Genomic DNA, 25,660 nt, shown 5'->3' on the forward strand with positions numbered 1-25,660 from the left:
TAGATAGACTTCATTGCTATTTCTTCACCATAAAGGTAGAAAGTTGCTAATGGAATGCAAAACTAGGAAGATCAATCTAGGATTGACTTTGCAATTGACAGTTCAAAAATAGTTTTCCCCTGGACCTTTGCAATTTCCTACCTATATTTGTTTCCCTTGATGGTGCCTGTCTTTTCCCAGATTGGTATGTATATTCCCCTCTGAACCTGAGAGGAAAGGCATCTCTGTAACACTATTGCTTGCATCATTCATTTTCCTAATATTTTTCCTTTTCTCTTTATGATGAAAGAAGACTAACAGTCCAACTCTTTTCATGTTTCTCATAAATCAAATTCATTGTCTTATCTCTGCTCACCTACTCACACATTTACCAATCTTTCACATATTTAACAGTCTTCCTAGTCCGCTGATTATGCTATATTAGTCCAGCAAAGAAGAGGGCTTCAGTATTAGAGTGCTCACTTTGATCACTCAGAGAATTACACTATAATGATCTTCTAATTACAGAGCTGTCGTGCTGTGTTAAATCCTTTCTATATGTGCTGTCAACTGTTTACACTGTTCTGCATGCCCCAGACTTTCACATTTCCAAACATACTACAGTGATAGCTGACAACAGCATTGACAAATATGATGTACAGTGTATGGTTGTGGAAAAGAAGTGGAAGGACTTTGAAGAAGGGCTTGGAATGTGAGAGTAAGCCAATATTACCACAACAGATTTAATCGATGTGTATTTTTCTATAAGCTCTATAAGTTCATTCTTGTTTTTCTGTGTTTTTCCACAGTGGTTATGTCTTTGATTATGATTACTACAGAGATGATTTCTACAATCGGTATGTGTGGTTATATTTTTGCACATCCTACACCATTTCTACTGTTTGTTTATAATGTAATCATGTCATTTATTTAGACAGGTCTGTTCTGATTTTACATATTATTCACTTTATTATTTCTATTGTGTATCAGAAGACTATTTGAATATATCACAGAGAAGATTACCACTACCAAATGTATGCTCATTAAACAGCTCTTTTGGTCTTATCCTTCTCTAAGAGCTTTTGGGGCATTTTCTGTGGTGAACAGTTTAATGGTAGTTTAATTGCTCAGTGTTTGTTCCTACAGAGTTCTTCCAGGCTTACTTTCACTGGAACATAGAGCAGCTGTAAAATTCTTCAGTATGATACTCATGTCTTTGTCTTTTCATTCATGTGTATGAAAAGATATAGAATGTCTCCTGAAAAATGTGTCTTCCAAGAACGTTTAGAAGTCTAGAAGGACCTTGGGGGAAGCAAAACCACAAGTTGAAGAGCATGTGTGTTTCTCTAGGAGGAAAAGAAGCGTGGATATCTGAGCAATTGGAGGCTTGTTCCTTGAATACATATGTACAGCCTAGCTCAGCACTGTGGGAATTTATTCATTTAGATGTAGCAGAATCACCACAACACAGGGTTAACATGAATGACCACAGATAACCAACTCACGATCCAGCAGTGCTGTGTCTCTGCATTAGAGCAGCCTGGTTTAGTATAGGACAAGTGAGTCAGAGAACAAAGCATTGCTCCACCAACCTCTTCTAATCTGAGATTTCTTTTATGTAAAGGAGTGGACAATTGCAGTGCAGCAGTTTACACCCTGAAGTTAAGTTATCGTGTGCTATATACCTTTCTACTTAGGAACACTGTAGGAAAAATGTAGAAACAATGTTTTTTGGTTTTGTTTTTTCCTGGGATTGATTCAATTTGAGCCACTACTTTTGGTTTTGCATGTAAAAGACTATGCTCACTTTGGAGGGAGCTATAAACATATGGAGTAAAAGCCATCAGTGCAGTTTAATCCTGCTCAGTGCAGCCTTGACAGTAGGAGCAGCTCATGTCCAGTAAAAAGTTAACTTCCACAGGCTTGTGTTTACTTTCCCCATGGTTACTGCTCCAAATTTCATCAGTGGACTTGTATGTTTTTAAACAGAGTACTGTTTCTGATCTATGCCACCTGAATATTAAAGTTATGTGTCTTTAGTTTTTTCCCTAATTCTGTATATTATGGGTAGCAAAAAATGAACAACTATAATGGTTACATTTCCACAACAAGAGAAATACTTATGGGACATTAAAGGTTGTTTCTGTGGAACTTGGTGTCTGTCTCGGTGACTGTCTTATAATGGAAAACCACTGACAGTGAAATGTGTCCATAAATCTATTCAATAGTGTAATTTTCTGATTTCTAAATCTTCCAGGATTAAGACAGCAGAACTTTTATGGTAGAAAACCCAAATATGAGGTTGGCCTCACAAGACTGGACATGCTAATCTGTTGACAATAAAAACCTTAGAAGGTTAAGGGTCTCTGTTAGATCCAAGTGAATGGACGTGGAAGATGAAAAGCCCTATATAGTAGGCAAGAAAAAGAAAATCTCATGGAGAGTTTGATGTACTATCAACATGCCTATAGGAAATATAAATTAGGAAATACAGTCATAGAATCACATAGAATTTCTGAACTTCCAAACTTTCTGAATTTCTGTGTTTTATCCCAAACCATAGGTCTTGTTTTCTAATATTCATTAATTTTCCAACCTCCCTGAAGGGAGAATACACCTATCTTAACTTGATTAAAGCAGTGGTGGGGTCAGAAAAGGGCGGCAAGAATGGTTAGTGCTGTAAAATACAATCTGTATGAAGACAGATTGACAAAATCAAGACTGAACAATTTAGAAGGGTGGGTGAAAGAAAAGGCACTGTTGTACGCACATTAGTGATTTGGGGGGCAAAGAATTGCTTTAGAACTGAGCATTTCTGTTTATCATTTCTCATATTACAAGCACAAGAAAAAGAGGCAGGGTACTTCAAAACTGATAAAAGGAAGCATTTTTTAAAAGAAAGCATATCATTGAAATATGTAGAACTTGGTGCAACAAAATACCAAGCCCAAAAGCTTCACATAATTTCAGAAATAAAAGTAAGAACAGTAATATTAGATAACGGTCCTTTTATATATTTCAAAAAAGGAAGCATAGTTTTGCATTTCACTACATTATCTTAACATGAACTATTAGAAGCTAGGAAAAAATCACCTTTGAAGGAGTAATTGTGTAATGATCTTTTGCATGATAGCTTACAGTTCTTCTGAAACTTCTTGTTCCAGTAATATCAAATGGGAGATTGTGACCAACCTACAGATCATCCAATATGATAAATGATGAGTGACAACAAACAATAATATTTCTGTTAAAAGCCCCAAAAATGTTTTAGTGTTCATCTTCATACACAATTTAGTTATGCCCACGATGGCTAGAAACTGCTTATTCAGTAAGAATGTTGAAGGCTGTGGAGTTCAAGTTCAGTGGGGGTGACAGGATCTCTGTGACACATTTTGTAGGCAGCTATGGAAAAAGAGGGAGCTGTTTATATTGTCTCTGGTATTACGGTACAGACAACAGTAAGGATTCTGAGATTTAAGCATTAGGTATTTACTTGCCAGAAAACAGGCTAGAAGACTTAAGTTTGATTCTGCTTCCTGTTCAGCATGCTGTTAGACACTGTGGTGAGTGAATTACTGTTTCTTGTGTGTCTGTTTTCGAATGTGTATCTATCTGCCCAGCTGGGTGACAGTAGTGAGAATTGTCAAAATTAAACATGCAGTTATAAATTTCCATAATTACTAGTTGCAAGTATCATTTGAAAGAAACTCGGGAATATTTTGTGAGAATGTTGCTTGTCCCTCTGCTTCAGTCTCTGAATTGGAAATCATTTTCTGAACTTATTTTTCCTGACTGTCGTATTCAGAGCCCACAGCTTTTACGTTCTAAATATATCTGTAGCTTTGATCACTTTTTCCACTGCCTTTATTTTCTTCTACACAGGTTGTTTAGCTGCTGTTGACAACATTGTTTTTAGGAGTGGGGTATTCTGTTTGGGAACACTAGTTCATTTTGGTTGTAGAGTATCTTTTATTGACTGTAGTGGTAATTCTCTGAATATCTACTTGCTACAGTGGTTTTGGTTTGAACAAAAACTTTTTTTTATTAAGCATGCCTGGGTATTTTAGTGATTCTACATCAGTTCATTCTTCAGTAAAAAGAACATATGCTGGGACCTGTTTCCTATGCATTCGGAAGGACGTACAGGTCCCTCACTGTATTTCTTTTTCTATCCTTAAGAATAGCAGATAGAAAACTAGACTTTAAGCCATGCATGTAATAAAGGAACTGAAATGTCACCACAACAAAATGTACTGCTGTTAGTTGTGTGCAATGAAATGATGTGGACCTGTGGAAAGCAGGTTATGGATTTTCCATACTGCAAATAAGAGAGTCCCATAACGCATCCCTCGTTTAAATTACACAAAAAACTGAGCTATGCACTGGTCTGTGACTGAAATCTGAATATGGCACTTAATGTGCATAGGTCCTTGAAATCCAATTTGACTGTGATATAAAGTGATAATGGTTTCAAAGGGTAATTTTCTCAAAGATAACATGAAAATTTAGTTGACAGGGCTTCCATGACATGAAATCACAGAAGGTTTTATGGAGTCCAGCTGACTTAATCTTTTCTAGGTTGTTTGATTACCATGGCCGTGTCCCCCCACCACCCCGTGCAGTGATTCCACTGAAGCGTCCTCGTGTGGCTGTAACGACAACTCGCAGAGGCAAAGGGGTTTTCTCCATGAAAGGAGCATCACGATCCACCTCAAGTGGGGCTTCTTCCTCAGGATCCAAATGTGAGTTGCTTATATCAGTTGGATATTATTGAAACAATGATCCTAGTAATTTCTGCAAGCAGACAGCTTCCACTATGTAGCTCTGTTGCAGTCATTTCCTAGCCTCAAATCTCCTATCATCTTGACTGTTTATGCACCATGAGGTCTTGTGAACACCTGCTAATAAAGCAAAGCTAATAATCTTGTTAGAGGCATACTGATTTCTGTTGAGACTTGAGGATTATATGTGACCTGATGGGAGGTGGGCTGGAGGAACTGGGGGAGGTTGGGCTGTGTGTGCTTTTTTTGCCAGATTCCTTTGAGGGTAAAAAGAGGCAAAGTGTCTTTGCCTGTTCTAAAGGGAGTCCAAAACAGTATTAGCAACTTGGGGTTATTCAACCCTTCTTTAGTGAGTTGGCCTTAGAAGAGCTGATGCACAATAGGCATTTCCTTCTCCATGCTCACCAAGCTCCCCACCCCATAGTATGTCCTGGGAACTTCATCTTCCTCTTCATGCATCTTTCAGCACCCACCTGTCTTCCCCTGCCCCTTATGTGGAGTGATACTGTCCTTGGAAGCGTCACTGGAAGAGGAAGAGAAAGATCAGGTAGGGATCAGATATTAGAAAGAATGAAGGGACTTCAGTAAGATATTTGCAGTACCAGACTGGCCAACAGAGCATCATGCTGTCTTACACACAACCACGAAATAAGTAAATCCACCAACAGTACATCTTATTGCAAGAGGGGTTAATTATAGCATCAACATGAGTCAATGATATAGTCTGCTTGAATAATATATCCAAATCTCACACACTAGCTTCTGACAAAGATGGACATCTAGTGAGCCCACTAGGATCCATTCTTCATCCTATTCTATGAACTGATGTTATGCGACACCTTGACAGAAAACATGTAATAAACATGCCTGTAACTGAAAGAATGGAAATGTGATAAACAGAGCTAAAGATAATGTTGTACACTGAGGAGCAAGGAGCTCAAGCCATTCCTTGGAAAGGATGATGTTCTAAGAAAGGCTCTGCTGGCTGTACAGTTGAATCACACACAAGTCTCCAGTGAATGAATTGGCTAAATGTCGATTTCCAATAATGGGAGCTTTGATACCTAGCACACAGGAAGACATCTAAATTTAGGTGTCATATTATGGATCTCACTCACACCTTACAAGGATGTCTGGGAGTAGCAATACTTCCTTTGTTCTCTGGAGGATGTACATGAGTCTAGACATTTTCATACACATCTTGAACTAATCCATAGCTACTTTTTGTCTTTCCTCAATACTTTAAATAATGAATTATGATTCCATATATTAATTTAAAAGAAAGCATACAGCTCAAGATCTTCACTTTAATAGACTTAGAATTTAAATTATTTTGTTAGTCTTTTCCAGCCCTTGAGTCTTTGGGTTTTCACACAGTGAATCAAAGCTTTAGTAAGTATATACACTTACAGATTCATTCTCTAGATCTCCTTTGTTCATCCTTTACTGCTGTCTTATCCATATGAAAAGTTAGTAGTATCAGTGCGTTCAATTCACTAATTGTCCTAAAGCATGGTCTAATAAGAATGGGCTTTTGGTACTCACTTTGCCTTGAGAAGACGAACTATTTTCAGATAAGTTTTTTTATATATATTTCTCATTGTCCAGAACAAGAATAACTCCAAAATTCTTCTACAGAGCTGAGGACCTTAGTATATCCCAATAGATGTCAAGAAAATCTCTCACCCAGAAGTCTGGATTTTCATTGTAGTGAATGGGACAGAGCATATTACATTAACATATAGATATCTGTTCCTCAGAATAATCAGCAAATTTGCTTTATTATTTATTCTGCATTTCAGAATATGTTTTGTAGTACTGTGTCAGGACTTAAGTAATGCATAACGTAGATTATAGGATTCAACCCTAGCCTGAGTACCCATAGCCACCTGCTATAAGACCTCCAAAACACTGTCTGCATAACATGGCAAATGTTGCAGAACCTGTAAATTATTTAATGGAAGTGCAATCAGGAGTGTAGAGATCCTAACAGACAGTGTTATGCCCTGGTGAAAGTATCCTTCAGTGTATTCAGGTGCGATGTGAATTCTAAAAATGTCAGTCCTAGAGCTCCAGGTGACAAGATCATCTTTGGATCCAGCTCTTTAACACTGAAGGGAGAGCTGCAAGATGCATCACTAAAAACATGGGCTGACATTTTGACCCCTGTTGGGTTTCCACCCTCAGTTCTTTACAATGGCAATTGGAACACAACTGCAGAGACTATTTATCGTGCTGGAATAAACTGCAGAAAATATTCTTTCTGCATGCAGCACACCTTTAAAAGGAGTCAGACACACAGTATACAGACTTTCATGCTTGATTTCCCCATAGAATTACTTCCCTTTTTGTCAAGTCCAACGGACAAATCATAAAGGTAGAAACATGATTTTGTTGACTTGGACAGGGATGTAATCAGCTTATTGTGAGACGTTTATCAGAGAAATAACCAAGCCATTCCCTTAGGGGCTTCAAGTTGGAAAGTAGAGAATATGTTTTCTGGCTTCTTTTGCCATTTTCCTGGAAAAGTTGATCACATTGAATTGGTGGATGAAGCAATTTAATATTTTGTTGCCCCTCACTCTACACTGCTAATTTGAACTCCTTGAACTAATGCACTGTTGATTCTAATTGTAATTTATTGCTAGTTAAATAAAGGATCTCTTCAATAAGAAGAAATATAGTTTGTGGGAAGGAAGCTATTTTGGATTTTAATGAATTCAAGACTGTAAACCAGCTTAATTGCAGGTTCAGAATTAACAATGCCAAAACAGTATTGCCTATACTTGAAAGATTTTACCTCTAGCAAATAGCAAAACTCTCATGAGATCACATCCCCTAACAGACTTTTCAGATTTAAGTAGAAATCTCATAGGCATAACTATTCTCATAGCTGTTCTCTACACTCGGACTGGATCCAGAAAATGAACACATACATGTAGTATTAAAGGTCAGAAGACAGGGGACCCCTCAGTGAAATTACTGGGATTAGAGGGACTCACTTCTGAAAACCAGCAATCCAAAGACAGAGGTTTGTTGTAGCACACAGCAAAGATGTTATAAAAACATAATACCAAAAATGCCTTGCTCATTGATGAGTACATCTGAAAACAATAGGAAAACACTAAACACATTTTTTATACCCTGTGTGCTTGAGATTAAGGAGTAGACACTTAAGATGTTACAATATGTACTGAATTATGCCTTTAAATTAATTCATTTCGACTCATATAGTTTATATTTAGCTTCACCAGCTAACCCATTTTTCAGTGAAATCTAAAGTAATACAATATGATAAAATATTTTATATTAAACATGAAGGGCTTAGATAAAATACATGACATTTCTTTCCAAAGAAATCTGAATCATGCTTTGTGGATGAATCAATTCGTAGTTATGGCAAAAAATGTTTCACAAATATAGCTGTAATTCAACAGCAGCAGTTTCATTTCTAAAAATGTGATTGACCTCAATTTTAAATCTCTTGTTTTGAGCTGGATGCAGTTCACCTCCTTTGGTGCTAGATGCTTCAATGAAAGATGCATTCTGGAAGGCCCTTGTATTCCTGGCAGAGGGCTGGAAAGGGTCACTGAATCTAATTCCTTACTGTTGCAAGTAGCTGCACCACCTAATCCTTTAAGCTCCATCTTAAAGCTAGTTAGGGTTTGGTTTTTTTCTGTCTCTGTTTCTTCTAATTTCCAGCTTAAATTTGTTTCTCATTTGTTCATATCTGTTTGTTGTGCCAACACTGTCTTAGCTTAAAAGTTTTATTTCCTTACACCTTCTTTTGCCTCGGGCAAACAAGCAAAACTCTTCTTTTCACACTACAGGCTTTCCATTCTTATGGTCATCTTCATGGCCCTTCTCCCCACATACCTGCTAGAATTCCGTGGTTCAACCTGTACACACTATTCCAGATGAGGTCTTACCAGGTCCTTGTACAACGAACGGCATTGTACTTTCCCATCTTTAGCAATACATCATTTGACACATCCTAGAACTGCATTTTCTTTCTCATGGCTGCATTGAAGTGATAGCCTATTGTCAACCTAAGATTACAACTACACCCAAGGATAATTCTGTCACTGTCTTTTTCCGCTGATGATCTTCGATGTTAAGAGTAGGAGTTCTGCTGTTAGTCAATCAAATGTAGGACTTTTTTTGCAGTGCAATTACATTTCATCTTTTTTCTAATGTAGCGTTCCTTAAAATCACCTGGATCCTCCTTCCAGTCCAGTTCACTCTGAATAGATGATACCTTCCAACTTCATGTCATCAGCAAATTTCACCTGTTTATTCACTTTTTTGCATCAAAGTTGTTGAAGATCTTTAGCCATTTTGCTTCCAGTGCTTGAGGAATTTCATTAGTAATTTCTTTCCCTTTCAATACATGCACTTCTGTCACCTGCTGGCCTTTGCTTATCTGCTAATAGAAAAAAAAAAAGCAGTAAGCTACTTTATTTTCCTATTCTGTTACTCAAAAGCAGATGAACAGATATTTTGGACACATGCAGCTCTGGTTTCATGTTTATCAACTGCTTTATTTCTTGCCCAAGATCAACTTAAAAAAAAAAAATCCATGAAGGTTTAAGAGAGAATTTATATACTGTGTCCTTTCCACGGTGTGCAGTCCTTCAGGCACAGACTGCTCCAGCGTGGGCCCCCCACGGGGTCACAAGTCCTGCCAGAAAACCTGCTCCGTGGGCTCCTCTCTCCACAGATCCGCAGGTCCTGCCAGGAGCCTGCTCCAGCGCGGGATTCCCACGGGGTCACAGCCTCCTTCGGGAACCCACCTGTTCCGGCGTGGGGTCCTCCACGGGCTGCAGGTGGATATCTGCTCCACCGTGGACCTCCATGGACTGCAGGGGGACAGCCTGCCTCACCATGGTCTTCCCCACGGGCTGCAGGGGAATCTCTGCTCCGGCGCCTGGAGCACCTCCTCCCCCTCCTTCTTCACTGACCTTGGTGTCCGCAGGGTTGTTTCTCTTACATGTTCTCACTCCTCTCTCCGGCTGCCAAATACCGCCGTCCCAACTTTTTTTCCTTCTTAAAAATGTTATCACAGAGGCGTTACCACTATCGCTGATTGGCTCGGCCTTGGCCGGCGGCGGGTCCGTCTTAGAGCCGGCTGGTATGGGCTCTCTCGAACACAGGGGAAGCTTCCAGCAGCTTCTTACAGAAGCCACCCCTGTAACCCCCCCCCCGCTACCAAAACCTTGCCACACAAAACCAATACATTACTCAAAGCAGGACACCTGAAGTACAGTATTTAGAGTCTCCACATTTTGACATTGTCACAACACTGTGCTTAAAAAGCCTAAAGTTCTTCTCAAGCTCTACACTGCAGAATCACAGAATGGTTGAGGTTGGAAGGGACCTCACCTCTGGAGCTCATCTGGTCCAACTGCCCTGCTCAAGCAAGGTCACCTATAGCAAGTTTCCCAAGACTGTATCCAGATGGCTTTTGAATATCTCCAAGGATGGAGACTCCACAGCCTCTCTGGGCCACCTGTACAAGTGTTTGACCACTCTCACAGGAAAAAAAAAAAAGAAAAAAAAAGGTTTTTCTTGTGTTTAGATGGAATTTCACATGCTTTAATTTGTGCCAATGGTCTTTGATGTGTTAGTGGGCACTACTGAGAAGAGCCTGGCTTTGTCTTCTTCATTCCCTCTTGTACTGGAGAGCCCAGAACTGGACACAGTACTCCAGATGTGGCTTCACAAGTGCTGAGTAGAGGGGTGTGCTGGTTTTGGCTGGGATAGAGTTAATTTTCTTCATAGTGGCTAGTATGGAGCTATGCTTTGGATTTTTGCTGGAAACAGTGTTGATACTTCAGGGATGTTTTAGGTATTGCTGAGCGGTGCTTACACAGCATAAAGGCCTTCTCTGTTTTTCATGCTGCCCTGCCAGCGAGTAGGCTGGTGGTGCACAAAAAGTTGGGAGGAGACCCAGCTGGGACAGCTGAGCCCAGCTGACCAAAGGGATATTCCAGACCACATGACATCATGCTCAGCAATAAACTAGGGGGAAGGTTGGCCGGGGGCTGCTCCTCAGGGACTGGCTGGGCACTGGTTGGTTGGTGGTGAGCAATTGTTTTCATTCACATCACTTGTCTTTCTTGGGTTTTATTTCTCTCTCTTTGTTATTTTCCTTTACAATTATTATTATTATTATTATTATTATTATTATTATTAAATTATTAAACTGTTCTTACCTCAACCCATGAGTTTTCTCACTTTTACTCTTCCAATTCTCTTTCCTTCATCTTGGGGGGGGGGGGAGCGAGCGGCTGCATGGTGTTTAGTTGCTGGCTGGGGTTAAACCATGACAAGGGGAAGGATCATCTCCCTGAACCTGCTGGCAACACTCCTCCTAATGCAGCCCAGGATGTTGATGGCCTTCTTTGTCACAAGGGTGTATTGCTGGCTCATAGTCAGCTTGCTGTCCATCAGGACCCTTCATAATTTGTCTTCAGTAATTGCTGCTTACTACAGAAATATCCAGTACAATATAACTGAGAGTGAAATTTCTCTAGGAGAATGATTTTGAAGATTTGTACAATTCCCTACAAATTAAGACAATAAGCAACTCAAATAGTTACACCATCACAATGTTGGAAACAGGGTGGAAATTTGGATTTTGTGCAGTTTTCTTGAAAATATTTCCCTTTTTTTCTTTCAGTCTTTTTTAGTGTTAACTTGAAGTGATTGATTGTATGATGAAATCACCTCATTAAATGTGAATGATAAGTTGCAGATTCAGTGACCAAAGCTTGAGGAAACAGTTTTGGCATGGGGGAATTTTGTAAGGTAGCAATAAAGCTCCTCAGTCATTTACAGCATCTTTCTTTGTTATTGAATCCTCACTGTTGTTTCTGTGTTCCCTCTGGTGCAGTCTTCTTCCCAAACTGGTTTCTCACTGCGACACCACAGGGAAGACCCTGTGAAGCAGAAGGTTTGACCTGAGTTGAATAGTGACCCTACATATGTGGCCTGTTTCCTTACCAAACTCAGAAGTGCAAATGTTTTCTGCTTTGCTTTTTAGACTGGGAACAAATACCATTAGGTCCTTGCAGTGTCACTTCTGACGTTTGACCTTTTAGACTTGGCAAGCCTGCAGTTTGCCAGTCAAGGGAGAACCTCTAACACAACAGCTTGGCTGCACAGGATATGTTGCCAGCTGGCTTCATAGCAGGTTGCTGCAAACACTTAGCATTCTTCATTGGATAGATTCACACTAATTCACCCTGGAATCTGTACCACCTTGCTATTCCAGCATGGACCAGCCATTGCCCCTGGGGAAGCAGTAACCTTCTAAATATACAGTTGTCAGAATCTTAATGTTTTGTTACAGATCTGGGGGATTGGACAGTGACCCGTTATTTCTCTAAGAACATTTTAAGACCTTGCTCTATAAATATGCAGAAAAATTCCAACAAACACTGTATAGGATATAAGGGTCTAGCACAAAGGTTACTTTCAAGCTTTGTTTTCTAAGTCCTACCATTCATTCAATATGAGATCAGAGGTTTCAGCCTATGATAGTGTGAGATATGCAATTTCTAAATATGAGCACATGATTAAACAAGTTCATTACTGAATATAGCAACCTACTGCCTTTAGCTGACTTGTTATAACTATAATGCATATGACCCAAACCCTACTATAAAAAGCCTTGGTTTCAACCTCAGTGAATGTGCTCCAAGTTTGCAATAAGGCTGATTTTGAAGCAGACACATACTCATTTACTGCCACTGAAGCAGGCAGTAGTTTGCCTGCACACTTCATCATCAAATTTTGACTGTCCAATAAAAAATACCCATGAGACACCATGATGAGATACATGCCCAAGAGTCAATGAAAGGGACTGATATGGCCAGATGCAGCCAGGAGACCCTCTGGACAGAAAGGGAACATGTCCTTCTCCATGGCAGAACATCCCTTTTCCCAGACTCACTAAGGGCCCTCCCATTGCTCTGGACACACACACCAAAGTCAATGCACATCCTCCTCCAGCAACAATAAGGATGGATGAGTAATACTGTTCAGTGCTCTTCCATTGCCAGTCCCTCACAGTTGAAGGTGATGGTCCATTTCTTCCTACGAGAGTTGTATAGCTGTGTTACCTACTCCTGACCTTTATAAATGGATTTTTTCTCCCATGCTAGCACAGGGATCCCATTTTCTTCTCTTGGCCTTTTCAACATTATATCCTAGCATAGACAGGGCAAGTGGATTTGTTTGGACTATCTTCTGAGCATAAAAACAGGTCCTGATAATGCCATAATAATGAGGTCATTCATGAGTGCTGCAGTGCTGTTTCTTCTGAAGCCAAAACACCTCCAAAGCCGTTAGTCCTTCTTACGTTAGACAATGGGAGTGCAATAATGAACATAACTGAAGAGTAATGCAATGCAACAAAGATTTGGAAACTTCAGATCTTAATTTATAGGCATTGCCTCCATGTGCCTGGATGTGATCATAAAAAGAAATATTTTCATATGTTATCCATAGCTGGAAAAAGTACAAGAAATTACCAGAACTGAAAGCTTTTGAAGCAATAATACTTAACACCTATTGCAATGAAGTTGTTGGCTGGAACATAATATTGCATTCCTGGCTGCCCTAGCATTTATGTTACCAGTCACTCTTGTTGAAAAATACTGACTGCTACTGTGAAGGATCTTTTAATTATTGTTGCTATTATTACAAAATAGTCCAGCATAATAGCATTGCAAGACTGTGAACTGTCTGTCATATTTGAATCATTCTTTCACTATAGGCTGTTTTTCAGTAAAAGTTACTTGGATTTACTAAGAATGCCTTTAAGGTGTTTTGCCTGAAGTGCTTATTACAGAGCAATACACCTCACATAACCTCTTGCCATTAGGGCTTAGAATGCTGTGATTTCCTAGGATTCAGCATTTTTAACTAACAATGTTCATTTTAGAAGTTAAATCTCTAAAAATACTGACAGAAATGAGAGAATAGACTTTGTACTAGAGGAAAGAAATAAACATGTTTTGTTCATGGGGGGCTGCAAATATATTTTATTTCGTGTTTTGCATCTTTGCTCTCTTTCCACAGTGAAATCAGATGAGTTGCAAACAATCAAGAAGGAATTAACCCAAATCAAAACAAAAATTGACTCCTTGCTAGGGAGACTGGAAAAGATTGAAAAGCAGCAAAAAGCTGAAGCAGGTAGGTGAAAGCAATTTGTAGTCAAATGAATTAAATTAGAACCTAGTTATCAGTCAAGCAGACTGAAAGCCTTCCAGAAATTTTGCTACATAATGGAGGCCTGAAGCAAGGTAAATTAACTCTCAGGTAGAACTATGGGAGGATAAGTTAATATTCTTCACAGAGCATGCAACATCATTTCAAGAACTGTTTTCTATGGTGTAGTAGAGAAAAAAAAAAGAAAATAAAAGATTCTTACTAGATGTTCTGGAAACAAAATATCACTAAAGAATTGACTGGACAGAATTAAGTTAGAGGTTGATGACCTTGGGGATGCTTGTGCTATCTACATTAAGAATTATTAGATGGTCTATATCAGGAATTATTGCCCGGGCAATAGGCAATAGTCACAAGTTGCGGCAAGGGAAATTCCTGTTTGATATAAGGAAAAGAGATGCAACTAAGCGGTATGGCAGGTTGCCCAGAGAGACTGTAGCAGTGCCATCCTTGGAGACGTCCAAAACTCATTGGGTCAAGGCCCCATGGACCTGGACCAAACTTTGAGTCTGGCCCTGCTTTGAAGAGGGGTTGGACTTGGAGAGTCCAGAGATCCCTTCCAACCTAAGCTATTGTGTGAAGCTGTGGCATCTCTGGAAAACCAGACGCATCTCTAGTTCAGCTTTTCTCTGGCTTGAAATATTTGAGGCAAATCTTGGGAACGACAAAATCCAACACTGCTTTTTAATTTAATCAAGATCTTTTTTTCTATCATTGCAGTGATCATTTTGTTAGCTGAATGATCTCACCTGGCAGCACTTTAAAACCATGCTGAGAAGTTATAAGGGATTTACAAGGTTGTATTTTCACAAGGGTATATGTTGAAAACAATCTCAATTCTTACCACTGTCTATGGAATTTTCTTGGCTATTTCATTATAAATCACATGGTATATCTCTGTACAGGAGCTGTGTACTAGCGAACTCATTTTGATGAGAGCCAGTGGGGAAATGGAAGCCTTATCTCATGAAAAATCTGAATGTTCCTTTTTTTTTCTCCCCTCCATTCTCTGATGAAAACTTTTTATGTATTTTGTGTCAAATGTGTGAAAAAAATTCTGCCTCAGAATCCACAGCCGCCTGGGTGTCTCGGCACTCAGATTTATGCCCTTTTCCTAACTCAAATCAGTTACGTGAAGCTAAAAAGACCCAACAGGACACATAAAGACAGTTCCATCAAGACTATCTAAAACGTTGATGGGAATTAGCAGTCAAGGTTCATGAACCTGACACAGGCGAAATAGATATTTAGATCTGGATCCCTCCTGTTCCCAAGTGCCTGCCCTATTTCCTGATCTATTGTGAGGGTATCTCTCTGAACCCAGAAGTTTCCTGCTATTCTGAAATAACTCTAATGAACATCTTCCTAGGGCAGAACACTACAGAAAAATATTTTGTGGTTAACAAATTAAAAAAAAAAAAAAAAAAACAGGCAACCAAAGCCAACTCTTAAAAATAACCTATCTTTTATTTACAATCATTTTCTAAGTTGACAGACCAGGACCAATCCCTCAGCTGTTATAGTTTACCCCACAAAATGAGTTGACTGTTTTTTTTCAAGTCTAAGGTAAACCATTAGTACAGAGTGTGATTATCTCTTTCAGGAGAACCATACACAATATGTACTCATTATATTCTATTTTGTACTTTATGTAAGTTAGATAAAAGTTGGTATAATCAGTGAAGATGTAATTGCAAGGCACTCCATTGAATCACTTGTGTACTGAAATGCTCTGAGATTGCGCATCCCTGCTTCAGGGAACTTTTATATAAAATCCATTACTATGCAAAACAACCTCCATGTCATTGTACTTTGATATCCAATTTTCACTTTTGCTAAAGGACTGTAGTGAACTCATTTAAATAAAAATCAGCTCAAAGAGGAAGATGTTGATTTGTATTGAATCATACTGTTATGTCTTTTGAAGACAAGCAATGAATAATATCCTCAGAGATTAAAAACTGGTTTCAAATTGTTGATATTTTAAAACATCAGGTGCAGAACCTATCCCCCATATTCTTTGCCTCTCATCGGAGAGTGTGAGGAGAAAAAACACCTCAGAAATACCAGTAAACCTGGATCCTCATGTAAGTCTCCTGAGCTGATGAAGAGGGTTACGCAGCTTGGGTGATTCATTTGCAGATGATTGCTTCCTCAGCTAAAAGATTTGTGTAAGATAAAGCTACATCAGTAGCTGAACTATTTCATTTATGATGTCAGATATTAGATGATGTTCCTTCTTTATGGTTTGGCAATATTATTTCCTACTTTCCTTTGCCAGAAGGCGTGGCCTCACTAAGACTGGGATCAGAAAGGATCTATGTCTCATTTACACAAAACAAAAATCAAGCCATCATCTTGTCCTTCTGGTTTCTTAAGTTCACATCACTCTCATCAAGAATATTCAATTAGTAATCTTAAAAGTTATACATCTGGAGGAATGTGAAAGGTTAAACAGACAAGCTGGACAAGCTCAGTGCATACATTGGTTACTGCTCTACACCCGTGTGAAAACTCTCCTTACAGTGACAGTTGATATTCTCTGTTTTACTATTATCAGCCCCTGACCACTCCAATAGGGGGAAATATAGATAAGAGGATTTCCTCTACATAGGGAAACTGCAGAAATAGCTCCTTTGCTTGTAAAAAACTGAATCAGGAAGCCAAGGATAAGAAGCTGTTCTGATGTGAAAAAATTGTTAGAGGAGACTGTTCTCCCTGTAATATCAGAGACACATGCTGAAAGGTAGGATCTTAAGTTTAGCTTCTCAGAAGAGCCCAAAAGAGTTAGATGCTGAGCTGGTATTTTAGACTCCTCTGAGGAACCCAGTCTATGTTCTCATTCAGACAATTAAGTAAGTGACCTAATTTTTTAGCAGCTGTATCCTAAAAGTTTTGCCATTTAAATATATTAAGTCCGTAATTTCAGGAACCGTTTTTGAAAGCCTTGACTAAAGTTGATTCAGTTGTCACTGCCACAGCTGGGTTAATCTCAGAAGTGGCTTGAGGCAGAAGGCGGTGGGGCAGGACATAGTAGGCAAAACTGATTCAATCCACATTTCCTTGCGTAGTAAGGCAAGTAACACAATGACTTACAACTAGCATGGTATTGTGTAGAGCACCTTACCAATAGATGATGAGGCTCCATGGGCTGAATCTTCTAATATGCATAACTACAGTGCTGTTGAAGCAGTTAGATAAGATGACTTTTTATTCTTTAAGTCCAAGAATCTTTCTGAAGGAATTATGTGACTAAGGGAGAAAAGCTTAATTGTTCTAGATCTTCAGTAAATGGATTTGAAAATGAGGGACTAGAGACTAATAAAGACTGAAGATGTGAAAGCAAGTTGCAAAATAAATGTGCAGACATAGAAGGAAAAACAAATGTCTTGGTTTAAGACTATGATACAGAAAAGTACAAGCAGACTTGAATATTATATGCAGCTGGTAATAATTTATAGTAAAATGATAATGTATTCACAGAGTTGAAAAATATAGAGCTTCACAGGCAATCTGCAGATTCATTGGCTGACCAATGAGATAGGTGATGCACTACTAGTGTTACAAAACAGTCAATATAACAAAGAAAGAAATGCTTTTGTTCTAGAAATTGGACCATTGATGTGTATTGTCACTCTCAGACTGAAAAGACATTAGTATTCTAGCTACATGCAACCAATTCTCTGGCCTGTATTCACTTTGAGTACATAAAGCTTTTCATTTAAACTCCTGGTGTACATAGGAATAAGACTCTGATCCCTCCAACCACTCTTCTGGCCAGTCTGTCTCTGTCATTCCTCTCTCAGTCCTCCTCTGGATTTCTGCTGGTTGGATGAAATTCCTCAGGGTATCCAGGAGTCTCACAATACATGATCACAACAATGCAGCTATCTGCAGTAAGCCAACCACGACAGATCCTCTGGGCCTCCATGAAAATGGTCTTTCTTTTCACCACTTTGCAGAAATTATAGAAAGCCTATATTTGGGTAATTGGAGGGAGACATTCTCCAGTTACCTCAGCACATTTATACCAACGGGGAGAAACTGTTACTTTACTCCATAAAAAATATGTTCAGTTGTCTAGAAGGATTTGTTCATTATCTGTATGGTTGTTGAGATATATTCACAGCAAATTTATGCAAATCCTTGTTCACTTATTGGCAATTAACAGCATTCCACTTCTCAGAGCATAGAGATTTATGTACTTCTCATTGGCTGCAGATAAATAAATATATAGTGACTACACCAACTGGATTCCCAAGGCAAAGCAAAGTCCAGAAAATCAAAAAGCTGGATCCACTGGTAAATCAAGCCTTCATCCACTGCATGGGATAGATGAGCGTGTATGGTTGATTTATGCATTAATTTTTGAAAACAAGGGGTTTGATCATATTTGCCTGGTAGATATTAACACACTGATTTTTACAAAGCTAGCACATGTGGAGATGGGAAGCTTAGGTTTTTTCCCCAGAGCATTTTTCTTTGCCACCAATAGGGAAGGTTACTGAATCTCTATAGAGTATCTTTTCCTTACAGAAGCTCAAAAGAAACAAATGGAAGACAATGCTGATTTGATTCAAGAGGAATGCATATCAGAGAATGCAGATAACTCTACAGAAGAGCCAATTGAAGGAGGGCCAGATGCAGATGGGGATGGAGAAGATATGACTGACGGCATAGAGGAGGATTTTGATGAGGATGGCAGCAATGAGCTGGTAAGGAATAATCATGCCATGTCTGTCTATACAGTTGCTACAAGTAACCACAGAGAAACAACAATCTGGGTTAACAAAATAAGCTCACAGCAGCACTGTGATGTTCTGCAACTAGTGTCTAGTCCTTCTTCATACACTGTAGTATCATTTAAGCATAGGGCCCTCTGAAGATAAACAAGAAAAATATATTTTACTACACTTGGTGATTTTAGAAAGGAAATGTACTTTAAATTGATTTACATTTATTATTTTACATTTACTGAAATGTAGGTGAGAAAGGAAAACATGGTGCGGTTTGGTTTTGGCCGGGGCGGGGAGGGTGTTAACTGGAGCATTTCAAAATTAAATAAGATTCTAGAATAGACAACTTTCTCATTTGTAAACTTGGGGTCCCCCATAATCTTCAGTCCCTGTCTTCCATGTGTATCATCTTCTGTAGTCTGCATTGGTAGATACAGATTTTTTTGATGCAAGGACTTTTCCTTAAGAAATGTTTGGCTAAGAAATATTTGGGTTTTCAGCTTGAGCCTGCACATTTCATGAAATGCCCATCATGTTGTTAAACTTCTAAGTTCTTCTAGAAAAACATATTTAAAAATATTTTGAAAGCCAGTTTCATACTTTTTTTGTTCATTCCTAATAAGAATGGATCAGTCACATTGTTTTAGACTCTATAATACTCTCCCTTTCTTCCCAGCTTTCATATACTTCTGCTGTGAGCAGAAATCACTTCTGATGCTCGATGTCACTGTCCCTGCTTGCTTTTTAACACACATTTAATCATGTGTACACTGTAAAAATCATTCAGTGAAGCCAACAGAAGTCAGTCAGCAATGTGCACAGCTGAACCAACACGAAGTCTGGAGTAACAGGACATGTGAATAACCGGTGTTTTGTACTGCTTACTAGAAATGCAATTTAAACCTACTGCTAATTTGAAGGTTTGTGTCCGTTTAGCCAGCACAAGGCCTCTTGAATTTATAAATCCTGAATAGCATTATGCCTAGGAGAAGCCACTACAACCTGAATCCCCTCATCTTTTAACACGTGATGTAGAATAGATGACATTATCACTTTTTCTCAAAGGAACAGGTTCTCCTGTACAGATATGAGGGACGTCTGTAAGAAGTTGCCACTCTGAATTTGTAGCAAGTTGAAATTTTGTAATGAATAAATAGTTGTAAATATAATATCCCACCATGGCTAATACCTGATTGGCTGAAGTGATATTAGTAATAGGGGTGACCTCAGTTTAACAAGAGTTGTGGGTTTTGCACTAATTAGGTGTCATACTCCCTACTGCAGACAACTAAATGGGGAAGTACAGTATATTAGCCTCTGATTATTCAGTGCTGTCGTTTCACCCTGTGGGTATGACATATTTAGCATATATCTATACTATATAATGAAGCATGATGTAGAAGAGATTTTTCATCTAGCAAAGGCCTAAGCAGGAAACTTTCTAAAAAGCAAACAGCACAGTAAAACTTCATTAGCAGTGAAAGTCTGGAATCGGCACAGCAACATTTGCACACCACTGCTTCCAAGTTAAAAAGCGTTTCCAAGATTTATGTTATGGAATTAGTTGAAGTGCAGTGTGCTGCAGACACAGCTCCAAAGAAGCTCAGAGGTCTGAGCCACACATCTAAGGCATGGTGGGGAACCAGCTCCATTTTTTCTGCATGCCATTAATGAGCCCCTTGAGTGCCGGGAGGAGGTGGCTCACTGCACGTGGAGAGTGACATCCTCTGCCTTGCACCCTAGCACTCATGAATTATATCCCCCCAACCCCGACATGGTGGTAGCGAGGAAAGGGCAAGGAAGAGCACTTACGTGCATCATCACCGTCAGGTGCAGCCCGTCCCAATGCTAGGGCAGTGGAGCCCATCAGCCTCATGCCTTCCACCTTCCCAAATACTGGGACTCTCTAGCTGAGAAGGTGGCAGTATTGTAGACTTTAAAGCTCAGAACCAAGATTGCCACTGATGTAAAATCCTCGTGATTTTCATCTTCCCTTGCCATTTTCCTCAAGCTTTGGAAGAGGCCACTTCACCTTATTTTTCCTCCCTGCTACTGTGGGATAATAACACTTTCTTTCTTTTGCAAAGCCTAGGGAGACCAGCGAATGAAAAACTGCTATGGATGGGATAAAGGATTGCACTACAAAGGGCTACTTCAAAGAAATCTCAGGCAATGGGTGTTTCCCATGGAAAGGCAATTATAAATTGTACTATACATCTTTCCTCCACAGTTTTTACCCAAATACTCAGCAGTATTGGCCAGTAATGTTATAACATGAAGCTGGTAGTTTATGATGCATCTTGTAATTCAGCCTGTTTTTCACTTACTTATACTTACATATATTTATGTAGATATAATGGCCAATTCCTATAAGTTTTAATTTCTACTCCAATCACTGATAGCTGTATAACTGGAAAGTCAATAAGAATACTATCAAATATATAGTGAATACGCCAGTAGGAATACTTGGGATTTCAGTTTGCTTCTACCCGTTCTGTGCCCTGCTATCTGGCATTACCCTCTGTTTTGTGAAAAGTAAAGTAGATAGATAGATAATCTTGTTATAAAACAGGAAGTCCTAACAGATGTTGTTCTCCTGTTTCATGAAAACTGAGTTATTTAGGAAAAAGAGCGGACTAATAGCAAATGTGTCATTTTAGAATGGAGCAAGCTACAACTCATTTGAGGAAAAAAAAAGGTTTTTTAAGCATGAAAAGTGTTAAATGTGAAACAATTAGGACAAACTTCTCATGTGTAAAAACATAACCTTGGACTCAGAATAAAAAATACACCTCCAAAGGGCATTTTCTAATGAAATCTATAATCTTTTCACAATATAAAACTAAAGGGATTTAGGATGATGATGAAAAAAATTCTTTTCTTTTATCACTAAGAGCAGCAGAGCAAATAGAAAAACATTTGAAATGGGCGTAGCTAATGTTCTGAAGCCAGTTCAGCACCAAAAATTGGTTGTGAGTCTACTAGTCTGAAGAATATTATTAGAGGGAGAGAGGAACATGACTTAAATTTAGATCTTAACCTTTTTTGCAGTGCTTCATACTTACCTGTAAATCTCCCACCAAGCCATCTGCCAATAAACTGCCACAGGACTGTTGAACACAATACTGTTGTCTCTTTTTTTTCCCCTGTGACCAGCCCGAAGGCTGTCAGTAAAGGGAAGTGTTCAATAAGGACAGACTCGCTGCCAGAGTCCAGATACTGCCAGAATGGAGCCTCTGAATCTGTGTATGTGGATCTTCATCTTTGGACTAGAGGACTCAAAACTATATTTCTCTATTTCTAATTCTTACTTGTAAAGGAAGTGACTATGCAGGATGTATGCTGTGGGTTTAGGTGGTAGGATCAGTTCTCTAAATTCACACACTGTCTATTCGGGGGAACAGGTTACTGCACATTAACTGAGTGATGGCAGCTGTCCTCATGCTTGCTTTCAGCCTAGACCAACTGTAAAGAAACGTAAAGTAGTTTAGCCTGCAGTCTGAGTTAAGTCAGGCATGGATTTAAGGAGGCTTTAGCCTCTTCATTTGCCTGCCTGGCTGCACACACAAAAACACATCACATTCAACAGCTGCACACCTTCTTCATCCACCATTTAGATCAGGATGTTGTTCATTCCTGCATTGTCATTTTCTATGGACTAAAGACGCACCCACAAACAGTTGTCACGGCTCAGCTGAAGTGTGAAAAAGTTTTACGCCACAATAACTTGATTGCCCATCTAGACTCTAATTCAAGACATGCTGCATTTGAAGTATCTGCTGCAGTCATCAAACATCACCTCTTGGGAAAGTTTCTTTTGTACCAACTGTTTGCCCACAAACATCTCTCAGTAAGTGTCTCCAGTGCTGCAGACACTCCAGCTTGAGGATCTTTTTAGAACAATCCCCAAAGACTTTTGCTGCATTGACATACTGAAGAGTTCTTTAAATGGTGATTTCAGATATATGATCTAGATATATGTACGGATATGTCAAATAGTTGACTTCAGCTTGCTCAGTGAAGAGTGTCATACACTTCTTACCCACCTGCTCTTACACGGTGGTCTTCCACTCCCTCTTGTACAAGGGCATGCAATAATATATTGTAGCTATATATATGTAAAATAATCACTAACTTGGAATGTAGCTCCTGAGCTACTCAACTCATGTCATGTAACTGACCTTCAGAGGTAGCTGGAGTGGACGAAAACTTCAGGTCTGTTTGCTTTGCTCCCTTTAGATACAAAAACAAGTCATTGGTTATCCCAGATTTTACTGGACCCATGAGTCAGGCTTTCCATCCACTCCACACATTGAACAGTTTCTAGCTGCAGTGAATTAAAAATCTTTGTGTTCCTTCCTAGTGCAAACGCATCCACTGTTATTGCTTTTAATCTAACTGACCCTCAACAGCGCTGTGAAGAAAGCAACACACCTACGCAGCTTCCCATCTTGCCTTACAGAAAACAAACTCCTATGAAGAAAGATCTTTATGTTTACTAAATTCACCTCATACACAAATCACAAACCGGCCACAAATCATCAGAACACATCAGTGGTATCAAGAAGTTTTCAGGTGCCTGCCATGGCTTTAAATTGTAAGGAGTGGGAAGGAAAGCCAATAACCTCCTCTTATTCCTGTGGCTGCACAGAGGAGAGCAGAAAGCCACCTTTGCAGTACAGTCCAACATGGGTTTTGATATTTGAGAAGCAGCTTGGCCTCAGCACCTCTTAAACAAGCCCCTTCTTACCAGAAGTAGCATTAGCAGTGTGTGGTGCAGCTGAATGCAGGAAACACATTTCTATATTAGCATGCACGGTGGTTTTCTTACTCTGCTGATTTAGTGGCTGGACAACTCAGTGCAGGCCCAGAGCATTTCATATAACTTCTCTGAACTTGTTTCAAATGGCACTAATCGATCATTGAGGAAGCACTGGCTCAAAATGAACTATAACTTATCTTCGCAATCCCCTTGTAAATAACAAAGGTGGCATCCAATTAATTGGCTGAAAGCCTGAAGTATTGTAGATTTGGAAAAAAAAAAAAATCACTTTTGGCTAATGCTTAATAAAATACCAACAAACTAATTAACTGGAATGAGTTACACACAAACACTCATATCTATATTATATTGCCTGAGAAGAATAGTTTCTATCAAACTGTCAGCCTTTCATAATAAGTAACTATAATAATAATAGCACAGTGGTGGTTCAGTAGTTAAGCATTCAGTAGAGCAAACTGTTTGCTGGTAGAGCATGTGATCCTAATGATTTCAAACACAATAGATTTATGGTGTCATAACTCAGATCAGACTCTGGTTAGTGCTTGGCTGGAATTTGAAGGATATGTTCATAGTCACAGCATTGTGATTTTACGCTGGTGTAGCTACTCTAAAAATAATGAAGCCACACAAGCATTAGATGGGACTTCCACAAAAATGAGTCACCTTTAATGAGATGTCTTGAGAGGCATTTTTATTAAATTATATCAGAAACTAAAGGTAGAGAGACTGTGCAAGGCCAAGTTCTGGTTACAATGTAGATTTACAGCAGTTATTTCAACAACAATTATAGTTCCCTTTCTATTAAGTATATTTCAGTTACAGTTACCTCTCAAGGGTATTTCATTTCTTACTCTTGTTCTTTTCTCCACCTCTGCACTGCATGGTTTCAGGCTATCATCGGATTTGTTTCTAACGTCTGATAGAGAATCATGTTTCAAACGTAGAGAAACTGCCACAGACAAAAAACTCAGTATAATCCTCTTGCAGTACTGAGTTTCATAATGCAAAAGTAAAAATATTATGATATAATAATAGCTATATTTCTTGTGGGAACTGATGCAAACACCATTTAAATCAATGGAATCAACTAGTACTTTGGCTAAAGCTCACCAAAAACATTTCCCTCTTGTCACAAATGAGTGATTTAGATCATTGAAAGGACCACTGTCCAGCAAAAGTGGGTTTAATATGATGTTATAGAAGTACGACTTAAGAAAGTTTGATGGCAAGATTCACACTATTATAGTTTGATGGCAAGATTCACACTATTATTGTATGGTGCAATCATTTGAACAATGATTCAAAACTACCAAGACACAAATCAAAGTTACCAAGGCACAAATCAAAGTTACCATACTACAAGGTTATGTGTGATATTGGTTGCTTACCAAAGATCTGCCCTTGGCAAAAGGTCTCTGCCTCGAGGAGCAACCTTGAGAGGTGTCCCAGCTCAAGGGGAGATCACCGCCATGCAGCCAGGCTGCTTAGCTGAGAGAGCTCAAGGAAGGCTCACTGAGGCTGTTGCATTTATGGAATAAAGTGGCGGGCTTGTAGTCAAATTACATGCAACAGGAAATGTATGCATGAGACTCCTTGCACCCACAATCTTCTTTGTTCCTGGATAAATGAGTCTTCAGAAAGCCACCTGCTATTCATGTGTTAATCACATGATCAGTGTTCCAAGCTCATATGCATCGATGCTTACTGTGTTAGTTTGCTCCTTTGTGGGTTTTCAGAGAATAGACTGAAACTAGAGGAGTTCTTGGCTGCTACAGCTCAGGACTTGACCTCCTTTGGAGCCTGAACCAAACTACTGCTTGTTTGGTTAAGGGGTTGAGTGCATCCATCATACCTCTCCTATAAGTAGTTAAACGGAAATCAAAGTAATTTAATAGCAAATCTGTATGAAACAGCGAAACTTTCTTTTTTTTCATTATTTTGCATGAGCATTCAACAATGAAAATACTCATCAGAGAGAAGAATAAGATCTACAGAAAAGGAACAAAAATTTGTCCAATGCATTTCATGTACTTTAAGCCCAATTTTGCATATCTCAAATAGCAAAATTGATCAAATATGTGACTATATGATAGGACTGATAGTACTTAATTTATTTTTGTAATCAAACTGGATTTTTCATTGCC

At 39.0% G+C, this 25,660-nt stretch overlaps 1 protein-coding gene across 11 annotated transcripts in view; it reads left to right on the forward strand.

Moving 5' to 3' along the window:
• The window catches only part of RALYL (RALY RNA binding protein like), a 404,805-nt gene that overhangs the window by 365,053 nt on the left and 14,092 nt on the right, over positions 1-25,660 (forward strand). For 7 of the 11 annotated variants that reach the window (XM_052787239.1, XM_052787247.1, XM_052787240.1 and 4 more), the window contains 5 exons: positions 789-836; positions 4,558-4,721; positions 5,227-5,307; positions 13,848-13,961; positions 18,534-18,712. In XM_052787239.1, the coding sequence (XP_052643199.1) occupies positions 789-836; positions 4,558-4,721; positions 5,227-5,307; positions 13,848-13,961; positions 18,534-18,712 (586 nt within the window). The remainder of the gene's footprint in view (positions 1-788; positions 837-4,557; positions 4,722-5,226; positions 5,308-13,847; positions 13,962-18,533; positions 18,713-25,660) is intronic. The other 4 variants (XM_052787248.1, XM_052787249.1, XM_052787244.1 and 1 more) reach the window with 1 other exon arrangement.

The sequence above is a fragment of the Harpia harpyja genome, chromosome 5 (genome assembly GCF_026419915.1).
Source record: "Harpia harpyja isolate bHarHar1 chromosome 5, bHarHar1 primary haplotype, whole genome shotgun sequence".
Classification (NCBI taxonomy): Eukaryota; Metazoa; Chordata; class Aves; order Accipitriformes; family Accipitridae; genus Harpia; species Harpia harpyja.